We start from the raw sequence: 20563 nt of genomic DNA on the forward strand, positions 1-20563 counted from the left end.
CAGGGAGGCCCAGTGTCAGTGATCACTGACCACGCTGAGAGCCACCCAGCACCATGAGCACGTGATCCAAACATCAATGAAAAAATAAGCTACACAAGTGACCCTCATGAGGTTTCTCACCTGAAGTGACAAAGTCTTTCACCTAACTAAAGATTTAACTATTAACACATGACAGCTAAAGTTACTTAATTATCTCTCAATCTTATGAGGTATCATCAATATCCAGCTTCCAACTTCCAATCTCTAAAATACATCTCCATGGTCCTCCTACTTCTCGAGGTGCCGACATTTACGGTGGGAATGATCTTCTGGGGCTTCAGCCACTGGACGAAACGTTTCATCTCTAGGTAGCTGCTATGTTCACTGTAAGGGATGCCTGCAACACAACAAAGATACTTAATAATATGCCAGTTTAGAGATTCCTACTGATTGTAACCTTTCTTCTATTCAGACAATTCTTCCTTTTAGGCACCTTGTTCAGCTATGGCTTTCAGGAAAAGAGAAATTCTGAAAAAGTCGAAGAATGATGAGTGGGAGATTCTCAACTCTCACCACCAGAAAGCAGATTCCACATCAAGTAAGTGTTGCACACACAAAAATAAGCTACACACGCTATAACTTCTCTTCTTCATCTTCACTGAAGATCAAGCCCATAAAAGAAAGAGATAGAGGGTCCTCAGTGGTTAAAAGTCACTCACATCACCGGTCTAGTGACTCATCAAAAATGTTTCAATCAGCCCATAGTGTAAAAGGCCTCTACAAGCTAACATCTGCAGGAAATGGTAAATCTTCCCCAAGAGATGAAAAAATTAAAGTCATCTCTATCTCTGGTTGTTACCACATCCAATCCAGCATCTTCCTGTTTTTAGTCTCACAGTCATCTAGCCGTCCAGCATGTAACCGCAGCACCTCTTTTAAGCAGGTCTACAATTTCCTTTAAGCATCACTTGTGGTGAGTGAACTACTCAGTACGGCTCTTCTAGTTAGGGTTTTTGTGACTCGCCCAGACAACGGGGTGCAACTATCCAAACATAAGGTGCTTGTGGCCCACCAAGGGGACTGGATAGCTTGTTAGTAATGTAAATAAGATACATGGCACCCTTGCGGGAGTGGGACCATGGAAATAAGGTGTATGGAACCTTAATGTGAGATCAGTCAGTTTTGTCATGCTGCTAGGCTTAAAATGAACCCTTCGAAAGGTAGAGAAGGGGTCGCACTGCCATCGAGAGAGAAGCTAGGAGTGGAGGACATCTTTGGACCTGAGATCCCTGCACTGAGAACATGGCAGAAGCAGAACTGAGCAAGACAGAGCAGTGGACTCATGGGCCCACGAAGCAAGAAAACTGAGTGCCTATGGGCAGGAGGCTTGCTGGCAGAGTGGGGTGCACCTATCAGCAGACCTGAAAGAGTTTTGAAACACTTGCCTGAACAGGGCAGAGGTGAGGCTGAGAAGCTAAGGGCCAGAGAGACGTGCCTTCAGGCATGGCCGAGGGGAACCTGTCCGGATTTAATAATTGTACGCTGTGCATTCCTGCACCTGAGTAGTAATCTGCTACCTCCCTAATAAACCCCATAATCGTCTGTGAGTTCTGTGTGGCCATTGTAACGAATTATTGAACCCAGCAGAGAAGCAGAGAGTGCTGTGGGAGGGACAATTTGTCTCAGAATAGGTAAAAAGATTGGTGGGTGGTAGCATGTCTGATTTTCATCTCATAGCAATCAGCCATGGGCTATTGCTGTTGATTTTTTTCTCTGTCCCCGCTGTGAAGCTGGAGGAGATTGGAAGATGCCACCTTCCCATCCTTTTTGCATCACTGATCAACAATGTAATGATTTGCATTCTCCACTGTTTACTATAGTCATGCTCCTTTATAACCATTCACAACATCTTAAAGATACAGGTAGAGAGTACAGAGTCAGATTTAAACTCTCAATTGCAAATGATTCTTCAGTGCCCATTTTTCTTGAATTTCAATTTTACAGCTCCTTTTAAAATTTAAATTATATACATTAAAAATGAGAGAATTTATTAATCATACCATATATGGAAATGTTTCCTTTCGTCTCAGGAATAATATCTGATATTCTGGTTAACTTGTTAGAATGTGTCCATCCTGTAGGTCGAAAGGCCAAGATCTGATCGTACTTCCCACCACACTTCTTCAAATGTCTCTGTAAACCCTGTTAAATAAAAATAGCATTTTGATTTTATGCTCAATCAAGATGGGCTTTGTGGAATACAACAGATTGATTAAAGAGGCTGCATTGGCACAGCCTAAGGAGCTTTTACTTGTTAAGCCAGGAAACAACCTAGTGCTATGAATCTAGTAAATAAAATCTCTGAAAAGAAAAGTTTTCGCCTTTATTTATCTGAAGTTAAACAGACTTAAGAATAGCATGAAAAAAAAGTAAGAGGAGCAACTGTAAACATAAGTATGTTGAACAAATAAATAGCTACAAATAAAACAAATGCATGCACCCTCTCTCTCCAAATCCCACTACATAGAAATAGTAATGGTACAATCCATTGGTACAGTCCAAACCTATCTCCACGCACACATACCGACAGAAGACTGACAGATCTAGACAGACATGGTCTTGTGAGAGCAGCGGTGCACTCAATGCAGACGTGCATTGTAAGGATTCACAGCAGCACCCTTCCCAGATATTTACCTCCTTTGATATTCTGAACACAGACTAGAGGAAGTTAAAAACTTCTCACGCTGCTGTTAACTGGAAGTAACATCCTTCCCTTTAAACCTTGACTACAAAAGAACTTCCCCAAGCTGAAGTGATCATAAATGGTGACATCTGATGAAACTCCGGAAAACCACTGATCAAAGTTCGATTTTTGAAAGGTAAGAGAAATCCAATTAAAGATAACAATGGCAAAAGGGATACAGGAAATCGTAACACTTTTGGTCTTAAGACTAAAACCCAGAGATAAGCGTGAGTTTGTAATAAGATTCTAGTTTTATTCAAAAACTAAAAAAACCTAAACTGTACACAGTACCTTCTGGAATTTCCCAAAGTGTCTTTTTCTTCCTTAATCATATATACTTTGAAGTATTAACGTGTTCTAAAAGACGCTGGTATATAATTCTTAAGAAATCATAAAGATCCATCTATTCATCCATGCACCTCTTCATTCATTCATTCGATATTTTTCCAGTATTATGCTGGCATCAGACTGGGGAGGACAGACACAACCTCCCCTTCTCAAAGCTTACAGCCTAGAAGGGAGACGGCCAAAAAACCCCATCTCCTGTGTTGTTTTGAACAGAAAACAACCCCCCTTTCTTAGCTTTTTCTCCCTCTCCTCCTACACAAAACCATCAGTGTCTAGAGTCTTATAGACTGACCTTTTTACAAAGTTGTTGTTGTTGTTATGTGCCATCCAGTAGCAGGCTTTTAGTAGAAACTCCTAGAAGTGGAATCGTTGAATTACAAGGTTCACTCCTAACACATACTACTTTCAAAATGTGTAACATGCCAATTTGTCTGACTTTTCTCATCACAGGGATAGTGCCTTTGTAAAAATGCCTGCCCATTTGGTAGAAGACAAGTACATCATCACGTCTTTGTTTTTGTGATTGGATTACTGGCGTGAGGCTGAATATTTTCTGTTTATTACAACACATCTGTATTTCATTAATGAATTAATTCCTTGATTTCTCTGTTGTGTAAAACAATCTTTTATTAATCTGAAGTCACTGCAGGAACACTGACCATTAACAGTCTTGCCAACTACCATGGCCACAAAAAAAAAAAAAAAAAAAAAAAGTTTACGTTATCCCTGGGTCTGAAAATCTAGTTTTGGTCTTGGTTAGTTTAGGACCTAACTAATACAATGTTACCTGCTTCATTACTAAGCCTCCTTCTTTTGTCCCCTCCCCCTCAAGAAAGGAAACAGGAAACTGAGGTTCAGAGCAATTACTGGTGATTGCTGCCCATTCCTATTTGTCTCTGCAAAATCACTCAGGAGAATTGAATGAGAAATAATTTCTGCTTTTCATGAGACAAATTAACATAAAAATATCACTAACCTGTGCCCTACACAAAAACAAAAGACATTATCATGTAAGCTTAAACTTGGAAAAGATTGCAAATGGCCACTAGTGATCCATTAACCAATTTGAGGACTACTCTCATGAGGAATTTGGTAAGAATAATTCGTTGACATAAAATCCCTGACCAATGACTGGTCTCTGCTACTGACACCCAGTTGGTGAGAAAAATGCTTTTGGCATGTGCCACCGATTATTTTTCGGCACATGAATAATTATCAATAGCATCATTGTTATGTAAGGTTTTCCCACATTCCAGCAACCAAGTTTAAATCAGAGGTGGTAGTCAACTACACAGCACACACACGAACACAACTGTTGAGCCAGATAATGCGAATGGGTTTATGAGGTTTCAAAGGCTTTCAAGTGCACCTCAGAAACTCTGAAAAATTTACTAGGTTGACGTTTTCACAACAGGTCATTAGCTTTGATGCAATGAAACTATTTTTGGTTGGTAAAATCTTGGCTGTAATTACTAACTAAAATATAGCCTTTGGGTAGCCATCAGTTTCTGTTCCATATGTGTTTCGAAGATAAGAAATCTTCAAAAATGTCATTAGTATCTGGTCACTTTGAGAAGGAAAGGGAAGGGCTACTGAAGGCAGTAGCTACAGATGACAAATCCAGAAACAACACAGACTTAATGACCCAGATCATTCCTTTTTCAAGGACACTAGTCTTGAAAGAAAACAAAGGGTTCAGAAGGAATATTTCTTGGTGTCGTTAAAACCAATTTGAATTCCTATATAAAAATAATTGTACTTGAGTTTGTAGTTGTTTGATGATTTAGTTCTTGCACAAGTTTGAATTTATAAATATATGATCTCTAAAAGAAAACAATGTGTAATACAAAAAAAAAAAGAAAAGTCTGTAAGAGTTGTAGGTTGGGAGGGACTGTTAGGAGCAGTGGCCGTCTTCCTATTTAACGTGCCTTCCCAGAAACCACACTTCATTAATTATTTCTTTGTCCCACGTATCTTCAGTTTTTCCCTATCTATTGACTTCTTTCCCTCACATCATATTTCTTATCTCATAGATATAAACAATAACAACAAACCCCCAACTATGACCACCAATGCATTTGGCTTCTCTTCACAGCCACAGTCTATCCTTCAACCTTCCTGCCTAGCCTCGCGATCAATCTCTCTTTTTCCTTCAGTGTACAACTCAGTGGTTTTTTAGTGTATTCACAAAATTGGACAACCATCACCACTAATTCCAGAATATTTTCATCACCCCAAAAAGAAATGCTGTGCCCCATTCTCTCTTCCTCCAACCACTGGTGGCCATAAATCTACTTTTTGCCTCTATGGATTTGCTTCTTCTGGACCTTTCATGTACGTGGAATCATCCAACATGTGTCTCTTGTGTCTGGCTTCTTTCACACAGCATCGTGTTTTCAAGGTTCATCCATGTTGTAGATATTATCAATACTCATTCCTTTTTAAGGCTGAATAATATTCCATTGTATAGAGAGACCCACATTTTGTTCATCCATTCATTAGTTGATGGGTATTCAGGTTCTTTCTACTTCTTGGGTAATAATACTGGTAAGAACATGTATGTATATTTTTTTATTTTTGTTGGGTATGGACCTAGGAGTGGAATTGCTGGTCATATGGCAACTCCTTATATTTAACTTTTTGAGGAACTGCCAAACTGTTCTCCAAAGCAGATGTAGCATTTTACAATCCCACCAGCAATGAAGGAGGGTTCCATTTCTCCATATCCTCACCAACACTTGTTATTGCCCATCTTACCTTAAAATTAATTTGCATCATTGGTAGCAGATGAACCCACGTACTCTTCATGTCTGTAGTAATGAGGGAATTCATTTCTGGTATATTCAAACATTGTAATGTTGTATACTTTTCTTGGGACATGCCAACTTTTGAACCCAGAACATCAGCAATGGCTACAGCCAAGCAAAAGTTTAAAAATAGAAAAATTATAGATTATGAAAAAAATAATAAAGTTAAAACATATAAAATAATTATAATAGAATTTACCTAATAAGAAGACACTTAGAACATTCATACTTTTTATCATAACATCTCAGAAAGACTGAGTAATTCTGTTGGCAAACTGTGTGGAATATATTATGAGAAAGTAAAAGTTTTTTATTATTTGTCTTAAAATAAAAGATGCATAGAAGGGCGTAGAACAAAGGAAGGAACCCAATTTGGAGGAGTTAAAACTCTGGCTTTATCACTTAAGTCTTAAGGTTTGACACATGCAACCAAACTTAAGGTTTTGTTTGTTATATGCCATCGACTCCTACGATTCTGACTCACAGCAATGCTACAGGACAGAGTAGAACTGCCCCCCCGGGGGGGTTCCCAGGCTGTAATTTTTACAGGAGAAGATCACCAGGTCTGGTGGGATCGACTACTGATCCTTCAGGTAGCAGGCATGTGCTTAACCACTATACCACCAGGGCTCCTTAAGAAGGTTTTAGAAGCAAAAAAAGAAATAAAACTATTTTGCAAAATAATACAACACTATCTATATGAGCTATACAGTTACACACCCAGAAGTCTATTAGAAACCAACAATTATAGCTGTTCTCTAAAATAATTAACTGATGATTAACCTCAAGGAACACAGCTCTACAGCCGTGCTTGAGTCATCTTTCCAACTTTGTTAAAAGTACTAATATATCAATGTTTGCTCTATAAACATCTTGTAGCTATAAAGTTTAACATAAACACACTTATCAAATGTTTAAATGTATCAAACTCTACCAGATTTTCTGCAACTTCTAAGATAAAACTTAGCCATTTCAGGAAATATATATCAATCGCAAGATTAGAGATTGAAAGATTCTCTGCAAAGAGAATCTGATCTTTATAACACATTAATATAAATTAGACGCAGCTACCACCCACCGAGGAAGATTTTCTCTTTTCCTATAGAGTAAGTGCCACAGACAACAAGAGCACGTGGGTTTAGAGTTACAGTCTCAAAGGCAATGTTGATGGCAAATTGGATAACTTCTTGTTGAGACGGAAAGGAGTACTCTGGGCTGCAATACCTGTAGAAGGAAACATGGCGCTTACTAAAAGAACAGTAAGAAAGCCACAGCATTAAGTTGGATGCTAATTACTCACCACAGCATTATCATTTATTAACAACACTAGTTTCACGGCTTGTGGTTTGCCACTGAAAACCAAACCCACTGCCATCAAGTTGACTCTGACTTTTAGTGACTCTTTAGAACAGAGTAGAACTGCCCTATAGGGTCTCTAAGGCTGTAAATTTTTATAGAAGAAAACTGCCTCATCTTTTTCCCGCAGAGCAGCTGATGGGTTCAAATTGCCAACTTCTTAGTTAGCAGCCAAATGTCTTAACTACTATACCACCAGAGCTCCTGGTGTTACTAGCTATTGGTAATTTATGATGGAATTTTAAGTTTTCAATGGATCTTTTTCATTAAACCTCTTCTACCACCCTTAAGGGAACTCTGTTGCCATAATGCCTAAGGCATTTGACTGCTAAGCAAAAGGCTGGCGGTTCAAATCTACCAGCCACACCCCGGAAGGAAGAATGAGCAATCTACTTCTGTAGTGATACCACTTCAGAAACCCACGGAGGGGTTGCTTTGAGTTGGATCCAACTCCAGGGCAGTGAGTTTGGTGGGTTATTTTATTTTTGGTTTATCACCCTTAAATAATGAAATTGCCTTTTTGAAAACATTTTCTTTCTCAAAGAATATTTCCAGCCAGTTGGCTATTTTAATGATGAACTAATTCAAATGTCAATATTGTTTAAAAAAAAAAAAAAGCAAAAACAAACCCTTATCACTATCAAGGAAAATACTATTGATAGGATTACATTTAGACTGAAGAATCCCATTTCAATAAAGCAATTAAATGTGAATTTAATGAAGTAGTTTAAAATCAAACAGTTAATATTCAAGTGGTTGATACCTTCTCTTCTTAGGATGCACTGAAAACTTTCTTATTTAGTAAGGTAGGAATACAACAGACCCAGCTGGGGCCATCTCAAGATAAAAACACACAGTGAACAAATAACCCTAAGACTACTAGCCATTAAATGATCAGGTACATCAATGCAAAAGAATATACCCATGATCATATATGTTTGGCAGACGATATTTCTACATACCTATTTGTATGTGCTATGAGAACGCTCATATATATAAAAGAGCTACCAGGGCAGAGTTATGATAACTTCTTAGCCACAGCCAAACACCTTGAGGGAGTGAGTTGCTGGGCCTGCAGGCTGTGGACCATGGTCACAGGGGACATCAAGATTAACTGGCACAACGTACTACACAAAACATTGTTCTACATTCTACTTTTGTAAGTAGCTACTGGGGTCTTAAAAGCTTGCAAGCAGCCATCTAAGATGCAACAATTGGTCTCTTCTTGTCTGGAGCAATGAAGAATGAAGAAAATCAAAGATGCACGGCAAGAATGAGTCCAAGGACTAGTGGACCACGTGAACCTCAGTTACGTGATCCTGAGACCAGAAGAACTACATGGTACCCAGCTACCACTGCCAATCACTTGGAAAGGGATGAAAATAGAAGATTCTGGATAAAGTGGGAGAAAAACGTGGAACAAACTCAAAATCATAACAAAGACCAGGCTTACTGGTCCGATAAAGACCAGTGAAATTCCCAACACTATGGCCCCCAGCCACCCTTCGGGCCTGGAATTGACCTCACTCCTGTGGCTTCCAGGCAGACAGTGGATAGGCCTATAAGGTGAGCATTTACAGCAGATAGGTACACTCCTTAGAACAATCAACCATGGGAAATTAGGAGGGCCATGTTTGCACAGGGAGATAGCTCAGAGGGCAGGAATGCATAGGAAAGGAGGACACAGGGAAAAGGTAACCACAAGGAGGAAGTGGGAAGAGAGCTGTTACATTATGGGGCTTGCCATCAAAGTCATGAGACAAAATACATATGAACTGTTGAATGGAAAATGAATTTGCTCCGTAAACTTTCACCAAATCACAATCAAAACAAACAAGAATCCTTACTTAAAGAAATACAGAAGATTTACATAAAAACCAGACTACTAGCTATCTGCACGCACATAATCACATGAGGAAAATTATGCATCTTTTCACTAAAAAGGCATAAACTACACCAAGCAAACATATTTTTCCCAATTTTCAAAAATGTTTTTATTGGTTAACATCATAAAAGGAAAAGAAAACCTTACTCTTTTCTCTAAAAAAATCCTTTGAGAAATTCAGAATGCTATGTAGAATGAAACTAAACCAAAACCAAATTCACTGCCGAGTCAGTTCCAACTTCTAGTGACCCCTCTTTGGGTTTCCAAGGCGGTATCTCTATGGAAGTAGATTGCCCAACCTTCCTTCCGAGGAGAGGCTGGTGGGTTTGAACCGCCAGCCTTCTGGTTAGCAGTCAAATGCCTTATGCATTACATGAAGTAATGTGTGTTAGAAAATTGGATGTGGAAAGATCATCTGTAATTACAATATGTTGTATAAACTTCTCCTTGAAACAGTCTGAAATAGTTAACATAATTTCTAACAAACTGATGAGGTGCCTTAAAATGTAATAAAAAAGATAATGGCACATGCCACTGTATCTATACCCACCGTCATCGAGTCGATTCTGACTCATGGTGACCCCCACTGGGTTTCTGAGGTAGTATATCTTTATGGAAGTAGATTGCCCTGTCCTCCTTCTTTAGAGTGGCTGGTGGGTTTGAACCACCAACCTTCTGGTTAGCAGTCAAATGCCTTAGGGACCGTTCCACCAGAGCTCGTTAGGAATTCAAGGTTGTCACTTACAAATTTCCATTCTGAGTAAAGAACAAGTGTGACTTACATATTTTTAAATAGCATCAATCTGATAGCCTTAAAATGATACTTGACAATAAATCATCATTTTGATTGCCTAAGGAAATAATCAGAGTGCTCAAATTATTCCTGAATTACAGCGCAAACCTGTCAGTGGGAAAAGGAAGTACACAAATAAAGCTTCTCTTACGTTGTATCCAAGTAAAGCACATGGACTGTCTGGTTTGCAAGGAGGGAACGTTCCATAGTGGGGTCTGCTCTGAAGTCACCAGTGTGTAATATGACAGTTCCATTAGGAAGATAAAAAAGGATCATGACAGCACCTGGACAGCTGAACATAAACATGTTAAGAAATACTTTTAACACAAGCAAATCACCTACAGGAAGAAGAGCTATTTCAATATCAAGAAATTAACATGTATTAGCTGATCACAGTGACACAGCATTGCACCACAGAGGAAACAAAGCACTTTAACTGAAGGAAATTTACATCATTTAAAAAATAGGTGTGCAGCAGGCCTGGGTTGCTCAATGCCTGCATGGCCCCATGGCCTGCCTTCAGGACTGGATCTTGGGAAACGAGCTTTGAGCCGTTGGAATATTCTGTCTGATGAAAGTGTTTTTATATGTCTCACATCTCGAGCCATTAGATTGATCTGGTAGTTTATGTATCAATGTGATCTATGGTGAACCCTGGTTTTTACTCTGGGGTTTGGAGTCTGAGAAGCTGAGGTCACTCATGCAGGGGCTCCACGCCTGGGTGAAAACTCACTCACTGCCATCAGGTCGATTCAGACTCATAACAACCACCACTGGGTTTCCAAGACAGTAAATCTTTATGGAGGTACACTGCCCGGCCTTCCTTCCGCAGAGTGGCTGATGGGTTTGAACCGCCAACCTTCTGATTAGCAGTCAAATGCCTTAGGAACTATGTCACCAGAGCTCCTTCTGCCTGTTTGAGTGACCCCCAATAAAAATCCTAGATACTCAGGCTCAGTGGAGCAACACTTTGCATGTGTTGTCACCCATCACTGCGGGAGAATTAAGCACTCTTATGGAGCCCTGGAGGTACAATGGTTAAATGCTTGGCTGCTAACTGAAAAGTTGCTAGTTCGAACCCACCAGCAGCTCTGCAGGAGAAAGATCAAGCGATCTGCTCCTGTAAAAATTACAGAAACCCTATGGGGCAGGTTCTACTCAGTTACATGGGGTTGCTATGAATCCAAATTGTCACCTAATAACAACACGTAACTATTGAGAAAGAACTCCTGGAAATCATTACCTGATTTCTCCTGGACTTTATCCCAGGCACCCTTTCCCCTGCTGATTGTAATCTGTATCATTTCACTGTCATAAACTGTAACTGTGAGCACAAACATTTCTGAATTCTGCAAGCCTGGTGGTGGTCTGGGGACTCCAACACAGTGGGACTTATACATTACTGCCAAAACACACGAACCCTTTACTTTGAATTTTAAGAAAATACAGGAAATAAATTTGTAATTAAAATCCTTCCATCTAATCCCTCCATCCCCAAAATTAAGGCCCAAGTGATTTTACTGGGCAATTCTACCAAACACATAGAGAAGACATAGCACCAACTGACACATCACTGAAAAAATAGAGAAAGAGGGAAACAGAGTACTTCACAAGGCCAGCATTACTCTGATGCCAAAACCAGACAAAAGCATTACAAAAAAAAAAAAAAAAAAAAAACCTACAGACCGATATCCATCATGAAAACAGACACAAAAATCCTTAATAAAATATTAGTATATCAAAGCCAGATACATATTTTCAAAAGAGTAATATATTCTAGTTTTCACAGAAGCAGAGTTGATAGTTGCACTTATACAATATGAATGCCAATAGTATTTTATATTAAAAGGAAAAAATGGGAAGCATTTCCAAGAAAAATTTTCCATGGTTCGAGTATCAAAAGCTTGAAGGCTTTCTTAAACGAAAAAGAAAAAAATCCTTCTAATTTCCGTTATAGGCCGTTCATTTCTGTAAATGATGTTAAAGAAAACGGCAAAAGGTTATCTCGTGAAGCACAGCAGCAGCAACCCGTGGAAGTATTTCATTTTGTTTCCAGTAAGATGGAGTCTCATGTCAAGTACAGCACTCTAAACCAGAGAAAAAGACCGAGCGAGGACATTTAAAGGACACTCTACCTTTAATCTCTGGCTCTCTAATGGGGTACATTAGTTTTTCAAAAGAAGAAACATTTTACTCAAGTTATAAGAAATACCAAGCACTTAGTTGTAATAAAAAACCTTTTCAATAAACACATCATCTTTTTTTCCTTTTGGGTATTTAAAAACTAGGCTTTTACTGAGATAACTTTAACACTTACTGATTGGCGTCAAGCAAAACAACTTTGACACCATTCACTAAACATTCAGTGTCCACTGGTAATGGATGGATATATTGCTCTTGCACGTGAAGCTTGTTCTTCAACAAATTGCCAGTTATCTGCAAAACAGGACGTGCTGATGTAATAAAACACTAAACAAGGATTTTACTTCATATCTAGTTCAGAGTCAAAGCATCTTAGTAGTCTCCTTGTGTTTTGGTTACCTAGTGCCACTCTGACAAGAATATACCACAAATGGGATGCTTGGACAAACAGGAGTTTATTCTCTTACAGTTTGGAGGCTTTAAGTCTGAATTCAAAGTGCCAGGCTCTAGGGGCTGTGTGAAAGCCCCTTGACCTTGGGCATCAGCTCTGCCTCTTGCTCCCAGCCCATTGAAGCTAGAGGCATCTCTTCACTCAGACAGCTACTGGCTGCTGAAGCTAACGAGCCCAAGGTTGACAAATAAAATGGCACAGTCCTGATGTTACCAAACCACATGGCAGGTCATTAATTCAAATTCATTTTAAGTCCCAAGGTCAGCAGAGCATGGCAGGCTGCTGAACAACAACACAGCTACATGCAGGTTTCAAGCGTGCCATAAGCTAGAGACCATTCCCAACGTTGCTGCTTATATACAGGAAGCAGACCATATCCCTAAAGCAGCTACTCATCTGCTCCAATACATTCCACCATGGAGCTGATTACCAATTTTACCATGGGGAATAACTACATCCAGCTGCCCAGACACTCAACCAGACCCAGCCAAGGTGACACACAAACTTAACTACCACACCCTGCTCTCTCAGATTCAAGTCAACCCTCTACAATGGCAAGAAGGCAATCTTTCTAGAATGGCTGCGTCATTACTCTGCTAAGCATCAACACTACTTCTCCCTCATCCGTGAAAAGCCCATCACCCCCAGCAAGTCATACAAACCCCTTTGCGATCTGGCGCCTGCCGACTCCTCCTGTTCTAGCCTTTCTAACGTCTCTGAGGTGCCTGGAATGGAGACAGTGCTCAGGCACCCATGTCTTTGCACAAACTCTACCCTCTACCTGGAGTGTTCTCTCCTCCTTCCTCTGCGAGGTTCTAGAATCAGAATATGCATTTAAATTCCGACTCTGCCTTTACTAGGTTCTGCAATCTAGGGCACACCACTTCATCTCTTCAAACGTCAGTTGTTTCCTTAATAAAGAGAGTAACTCCAGACTGCTGTGAGGATTAATGAAATTGTAGCAAATGCACTTAGTAACAGGTATTCAAAGGTTCAGTTTTTAATAACTGGTTCAAGGTATCTCCATGAAACCTCCTCTAACCTTAGTCCTAGACAGTAAAGCACTCCCTTCTCCCCTTCCCTGGGCATTTGATTTGTTTTTTGATCACAATTTCACTGTGGATCTGTTTCCCCTGGAAGCTGTTTGCTCCTTGAAGTTAGGTATTTTGCCCTGCGTTATCTTTTCAGGCAGTCAATAAATGTTTGCTAAATGAAACATAGGTTTCTATGTACATAATAAAGTAGTTAACCTACTGTTTCCACATAATAAAGCATATTTTTAAAAAATCAACTATAACTGGTGACAGTAACTCATTTAATTATAGAACCTCAATTTGGAATCTGTTGTGTCTTTTCTAGTAGAAAAACATCTTATCATTTTAAATATTTTCTTTTTTAACCAAGTTGCTTGGAAATGATCGGCATTTCTACAAACTTGGAGTTTGGCATATTAAAACTGACCTCACTACAATACACTGGAGAAGTGAAGTTTCTAGACAAGCCAGCATAGTGATCAGAATGAAAATGTGTGAGGAAATAGGCAGTGCAGCCTTCAATCTGTCCATACTGAAAGGCATCAACGGTAAAGCCAGTTCCTGCAATGAAAACACAAAACACAGCAGGCTGAGCAAGAGTCCCGTTTAATTTTAAATATGGAGCCCTCTATCCCCTCCGTATCTCATTTCCAATTTAACTTTATAATTATTGGAAAACTTACACTCCACAAATTCAGCAAAAGGTGATACTAGAGATAAGTCTTGTAAGTTTCTGCTAAATATCTCAGAATAGAGATTTTTTTATGAAAAACTGCACCAAGTCAAAATACTAAGATGCAAACACATGATTAGCATATTTGTTTCACCCACTACTTCCACAGGAGCTCTGGTGGTGTAGTGCCTAAGGCACTTGACTGCTAACCAGAAGGCTGGAGGTTCAAACCCACCAGCCACTTCTCAGAAGGAAGGTTGGGCAATCTACTTCTGTGGTGATACCACCTCAGAAACCCAAGGAGGGGTTGCTACGAGTTGGTTCCGACTCCACAGCACATAACAACAACACAACAATATTTCCATGATCCTTAGCTCCTAAAATCCTTACGTCTGCAATAACCCAATGAGAAGAGGCTAGCTTTCTTCTAATATGTGAATTTTCAGTGAGGGTCATGCTGATTTGCTCTCAAGGGGGCAAATGGAAGATCAAAAAATTTTGGGATATTACAACCATCTGTGGCCCTCCAAAGGACCACAGTACAACAAAAGATAAACAGTGTATCTGTAGTGTTTTCATTTCATTGGGGGAAAGGAAAAGAAAGAACAAAGTGCTTAAAAAGGCTCCTCAGAGAAGCAACAGTAAGGAAGAAAAGGTTGAGAAACATTGTTCTACAGGTGATTGTGATATGCAAGTAAATAAGCACACTTTCACAATTCTGCTGGGGCTTATCAACATGTGGTTACGAGTTTTAGGCTCACTTAAAATAGAGGGAGTTCTGATGGTCTAGTGGAGTTACAAGAATACGAAAAAGCAGAGAAACTCAGTTCTAATGTTTGAAAATGTTTGGCATTTGTTATGGCATGTGTAACTCAGGCTAGTTCCCTTTCTGAAGCTTACTCATACTCTGTATTTCTCACAGTGCCTTTTACTACACAGAGATGCGCTTCCTCCTTCCTTAGGAAGTTGGATCCTGACCATTTTCTCACTAATCTTCCTATGATCTGTAATAGCTACCTAACCAGGGCAGTACCTTATCTGTAGACTATGCTTAATAAAGTTTGCTGAATTGAATGGAGCAAAAAGATCAGATGGGAAAAAAAAAAAACACCACTATTAGAGGCCCACGAAAGACACATGCCAAAAAATGTTGTTTCATACACACACACACGGGTAACAAGCATGAAAGTCAAAAATGTCGTTTGTGTTTCTGTAAATACATTAAGTACTGATATTTCAACTTACCAGGTATTTTCTTATAGAATGGGCATCTCCTTTTTCTTAATCCTCCTGTATTCGGTAATCCTGGGATTTTTGTACACCCCCTCTGCAGCCTGCCATCAGATGATTTTACGAAGACTTTGACTGTTCCAGATTCTGTATTGTTGATGTGATCTGACTTCCAAGATGCTCCTTCCTGGAGTGACTTTAACTTTTTACGTCTCTTTCTCTGACGCTGTGACCTTTCACTAGAAAGTTCCTCAAGGAGCTGACTCTCATTTATATTCTTTGCATCAAATTCTAAATCACTTAAAGAGCTTTCTGCTTTCCTCTTGCACCGCTGGGACCTCTTTCCATTAGGACTAACAACTGGATGCAAGTTCATCCCTTTTAATGCACTTTCCCCTGGCAATTTCTCTTCTTTCCTTTGGGGTGGTAGTCCAAAATACACACCTATATCCATTTGTTTCATTACCTTGTTAGAAGACTGTCTTGCACTACCCTTAGGACCAGATGGTACTATTTTCACAGACTTAGAAGCAGCAGGTGTACTAGGAAAATTTCCTGTATTTAAAACGGAAATGTTACTGTCTAGCACACCATGCAATGCCTCCCTGCAGAAACGTACTGAATTAGTATTACTCTTGGCATTAAAGTTCTCATTTGATAACTCTATCATTTTACTTGGGTTTAGATGGAAAGAAAGATGCTCTTCTCTCTGGATTTCCAAAGGGTTTGATATTTCATTTCCAAGTAATGAAAAAGAAACTTGACTATAAGCAGTTGATTCTTCAGTTGCCTGCTTCCATTTATTGGCTTGAGATGAGCGAAATGCCGGCTCATCAGGTTTTGCTTTTGTGACTAGGTAATTAGAAGCAACAAGTCCCCCTGGTGATGCAGGTGGAAACAACATAAAACGTTCACCACTACATGCTGGATCATCACACAAAGTAATATTCTCATTGTTTTGGGAAATAGGTTGAGATAAATCAGGTAGAGTATGGTATGTATACAATTCTTCATTGTACTTATCCTGAGTTAAGCAGCTATTCACCTCGGGGCAGCTATTTTTCTGGCCCTTCCCAAAGGGACCACGGAGATTTTTACACAAAGTAGAGCTGTTGTCATCTTCTTCTAGGCTTCCATCTTTCGAGCTTTCAGTGAAAAATAGCTCCTGTTGTGAATCATCCAGCTTTTCATCTCTATCAGCCGTTTCTTCATCACTTTGAAGTGGAGAATAGGAGATTTCACAGGTGCTGAAGTCATTTTCTGGCAGTGGCAAATGGACGTGTTCTGAGCAGTTTAATTCTTCATCAGCAAGAGGCAAGCCAACTGCTACCAGTTGGTCATTATTAACAAACTCAGTCAATTTTAGAGCTTGCTGGGACTTTTGAATATTTGCAGAAAAGGAAATCTTTTTGTTAGTTTCAGGTGGAGACTGAGATTTTTTCAGACACTGTGTCATCAAAAAGGGATCATTTGAAGTATTTTTTAAATTCTCAATTTGTTTCTGATTCAGAGACCATCTTTTTTCAAGGCTACATAGAAAGTCTGAATTAATCTCACTAGAACAATTCAAATGACCACCTGTTGAATGGGATGGGCTACTAAAAGAATCAGTACCTGCCCTACTTTGAGCAAGGAGAAGGTGAGTGTATCTCTGGTAATGAGAAGGAATTGTTGAGGTACATAGAAGACCTTCAGGACACTCTGAAAATTTTAATAAAGAAAAAAAGTGTTAGAGGATCAAAACAGAGACTAAGCTTTGATAGCATTAGCACTGTAAGTTGACATATAGTGGAAAATTATCAGTCCTACTCTGAGACCCTAAAACAGCAAGTAACTACAGGAATCAAAAGATAAGCAAAATGTCAACCCTTAATCCAGTATAGTTCTGCAAAGAGCTGTTCTTATTTTTAAAGCAAACTCTTTTCAATTTCTTTTCGCATAGTCTTTTCTCAAAAAATACATTTTAAAACTAACACCTTTTTCCCCCTTTCCTAAGTAACTTCCACAAATGTGAGTGCCTTCAAAAAATTAACCCAAGTCATGCTGGAATGGAGTATTTCTAAACAGGTGCTACAGATTGTCACCATCAATTTCACTAATTCAGTATCGCTCAGGCAATAAAAGAGGAAGGAGGACTGGTACTAAACACAAAACTAAAGTTATATTTTTAAGACTACCAATTTTTATCTTGTCAGGGAGTAAGATTTATAATTGTAGTACTGAATTAGATTCCATTATTTTTACATATACATTGCATATGAGTGTTAAAATAGTAACAATAAGATTAATAAATAACAGTAGCTGTTCATACACTGAACATTTTAGATTCTAAGATTTGAAATTCCATTTAATAGACTGGTTAATAAACCTGCTGCTGTTGCACTGACTGATTCACGGTGACCACGTGTGTTACAGACTAGAACCGGTCCACTGGGTTTTCTTGGCTATCAATTGTTGGGAATCGCTAGGCTTTCTTCTGCAATGGAGCTGCGTGGGTGTGAGCCACCAACCTTTCAGGTAGTTGTTGTTGTTGTTATGTGCCGTCAAGTCAGACCCAACTCATAGTGACCCCTATGTTAGTAGTCAAGCATAAATTGTGCCATCCAATGACCTACACTGGTTAACAGTAAAACTTTTAATAATCTGGGAACTATTCCCCACCCTATTGAGAAATATTCTATAAATCATCTTAGCACATCCCCACATGTTAATATTCAGATTAAAAAAAAAAAAGTGACATCTGTCCCAAAACAAGAAGTCATGTTAGTTACATTAGAAGCCTTCATTGCTTAAAACTGAACTTAAAATTGCCTCATAAAGTATCTGTGGACTATCGAGGAGTCCATCTTAAGATTCTATTCAAAGGAGTGAAGTCAGTGAAAAACCAATAGAGCATCTTTCTGAGGGGCTTCGTCTACAAGGCATTTCACTGAGTTCCCATGGGACTCCAATTTCCATTTCTGATAATGAAACACCTTAGAAGCAAAACTTAGCATTTGATGGAGTTATGATGTGCTAGAGTTCTTGTGCATCTTCATGCAGTACTTCAAAGTGATAACTAGGAGTTAATAAGAAGTTATTTTCAGAATCATTCATTAACATGAAACCACACTAGGAATTATTTTATCTTACTGAATACTAAATCTCGCAATGTAAAAATCTGTGGTATATATGATACCTACAAAGGAGAGAGGCATCACATCAACCCCTTCTCTACATATTCCAATCAGGATTTGCTATGTTAAATAGGACACATACATTATGTTCCAATATATTTTGTTGTTGTTGGTATCATGTGCCGTCGAGTCAGACCCGACTCATAGCGACCCAAAAGAGAGCAGTATTTCAGTTATCATTTGGCAAATTTTTATTATTAGCATCTTAATAACCTAAGACTCCTTCCCATTTCCTCTTTCTTATACATTAACTGGGAGCTCTAGTAGCATAGTGGCTAAGACACCTGACTGCTAACCAGAAGGCTGGTGGTTCAAACCCACTAGCCACTCCTCTGAAGGAAGATGGGGCAATCTACTTCCATAGTGATACTGCCTCAGAAACCCAAGGAGGGGTCGCTATGAGTTGGGTCTGATTCGATGGCACTTAACAACAACAATATACATTAACTAAAAAACTCACTGCCATCAAACGGGATCTGACTCATAGCGACCCCTCCTTGGGTTTCTGAGGCAATATCTCTACAGGTGTAGATTACCCAACCTTTCTTCCAAGGAGTGGCTAGTGGGTTTGAACTGCCAGGCTTCTGGTTAGTAGTTAAATGCCTATGGCAAATACAGCATGACCACACTTAGAATACCAGACTATATTCCAATTTTTCTATATAGTTTCATAAATTATGGCAAAATGGGTAAGTTACTTAATTTTTAAGAATACTCATCTATAAATTGTCAATACCACCTTCCTTACATGATGGTTGTGAGAATCAAGTAAACAGGATGAAAGTACCTAGCATAGTAGGTACTCAATGAACATTTATGAAAAGTAGTTGTTTTCAGATTTGCAATTTCCTTTATAATTATACGATTGTCTATTTGCTTTCTACCCGCTGTACATACACACAAAAAAGGCAAACCCACTACCATCAAGTTGATTCCGACTCATAGCAACCCCCATTGGGATTCCAAGGGAGCTCTGGTAGCATAGTGGCTAAGGCACTTGAATGCTAACCAGAAGGCTGGCGGTTCAAACCCACCGGCCACTCCTCGGAAGGAAGATGGGGCAATCTACTTCTGTAGTGATACTGCCTCGGAAACCCAAGGAGGGGGTCGCTATGAGTCGAGTCGGACTCGACGGCACATAACAACAACAAAAAATCTTTACTGAAGTAGATTGCCCCATTTTCCTCCCACAGTGCAGTTGGTGGGTTTGAACCACCAACCTTGTGGTTAGCAGTCAAATGCCTTAGGCACTGTACCACCAATAAAATATATTACCTTGTTTGCTTCCAGATTAAGTCACTTATACTTAAAGTGTCTCACCCCTCTTTTGGCCTATTGCTTGCCTTATTTGTTTCACTGAGCTGATATGTCTGACTGATATGCAGGCCTTTCAGACTATTTAGAGAATAAACATGGGGTCGACATGAGTCAGGGTTGACTCAGCAACAAGTGGTACCTATTTCTGCGATCTTACCTGTTTCTGAGAGCTGTGGAGAATCCAAACATTCAAAAACATGCCATCGAGGTGTTTGACCAAGCAAGGAGGAAAAAGGCATCTGGCAATTTGGACAGTATCCATCATAAACTGGACGTATCTTTGGGGATATTTGTTTGTTTTTGTGAGTTCTATGGCGCTTTGCTGGAGTGGTCTTATCTTGGGACTGCTGACTACTATCTCCACAACTTGAATCCTGATCAGAAGCTACAGAAGTCTGACTATGTGTTTCTCCAAGGCATATCTCATTGTCCTTTGCCTTCTCTTTAGCGTTCATGGTCCTTTTCGGTTCTTTTTTATTTCTGCTTTGTTTTGACTGGTAATTCCCCTCTGTTGCCTTTTCAACAGATTTTGGAATCTTTTCAGAGCCATTGTTTGGATGTACTGTTTTTGGTTTTCTTTTGGATTTGTATTCCCAGATGTCTTCGTCCAAAAGAGTGTCTTCTAACAT

The 20563-nt window shown here is 39.3% G+C and overlaps 1 protein-coding gene across 1 annotated transcript; it reads right to left on the reverse strand.

Annotated features, from left to right (window-relative positions):
- Window positions 1–215: 215 nt before the first annotated feature.
- DCLRE1A (DNA cross-link repair 1A) lies at window positions 216–20563 on the reverse strand. The gene is made up of 9 exons (XM_007941588.2): window positions 20092–20563; window positions 15457–17142; window positions 13966–14099; window positions 12229–12347; window positions 10063–10203; window positions 6956–7101; window positions 5828–5982; window positions 2040–2181; window positions 216–376 (listed from the first exon to the last, which is right to left on the reverse strand). The coding sequence occupies exons 1-9, from the start codon at window positions 20561–20563 to the stop codon at window positions 216–218; spliced, it is 3156 nt and encodes a 1051-aa protein (XP_007939779.1).

The sequence above is a fragment of the Orycteropus afer genome, unplaced genomic scaffold (assembly GCF_000298275.1).
Source record: "Orycteropus afer afer isolate SDZICR_OR568_19922 unplaced genomic scaffold, OryAfe1.0 scaffold00082, whole genome shotgun sequence".
Lineage (NCBI taxonomy): Eukaryota > Metazoa > Chordata > Mammalia > Tubulidentata > Orycteropodidae > Orycteropus > Orycteropus afer.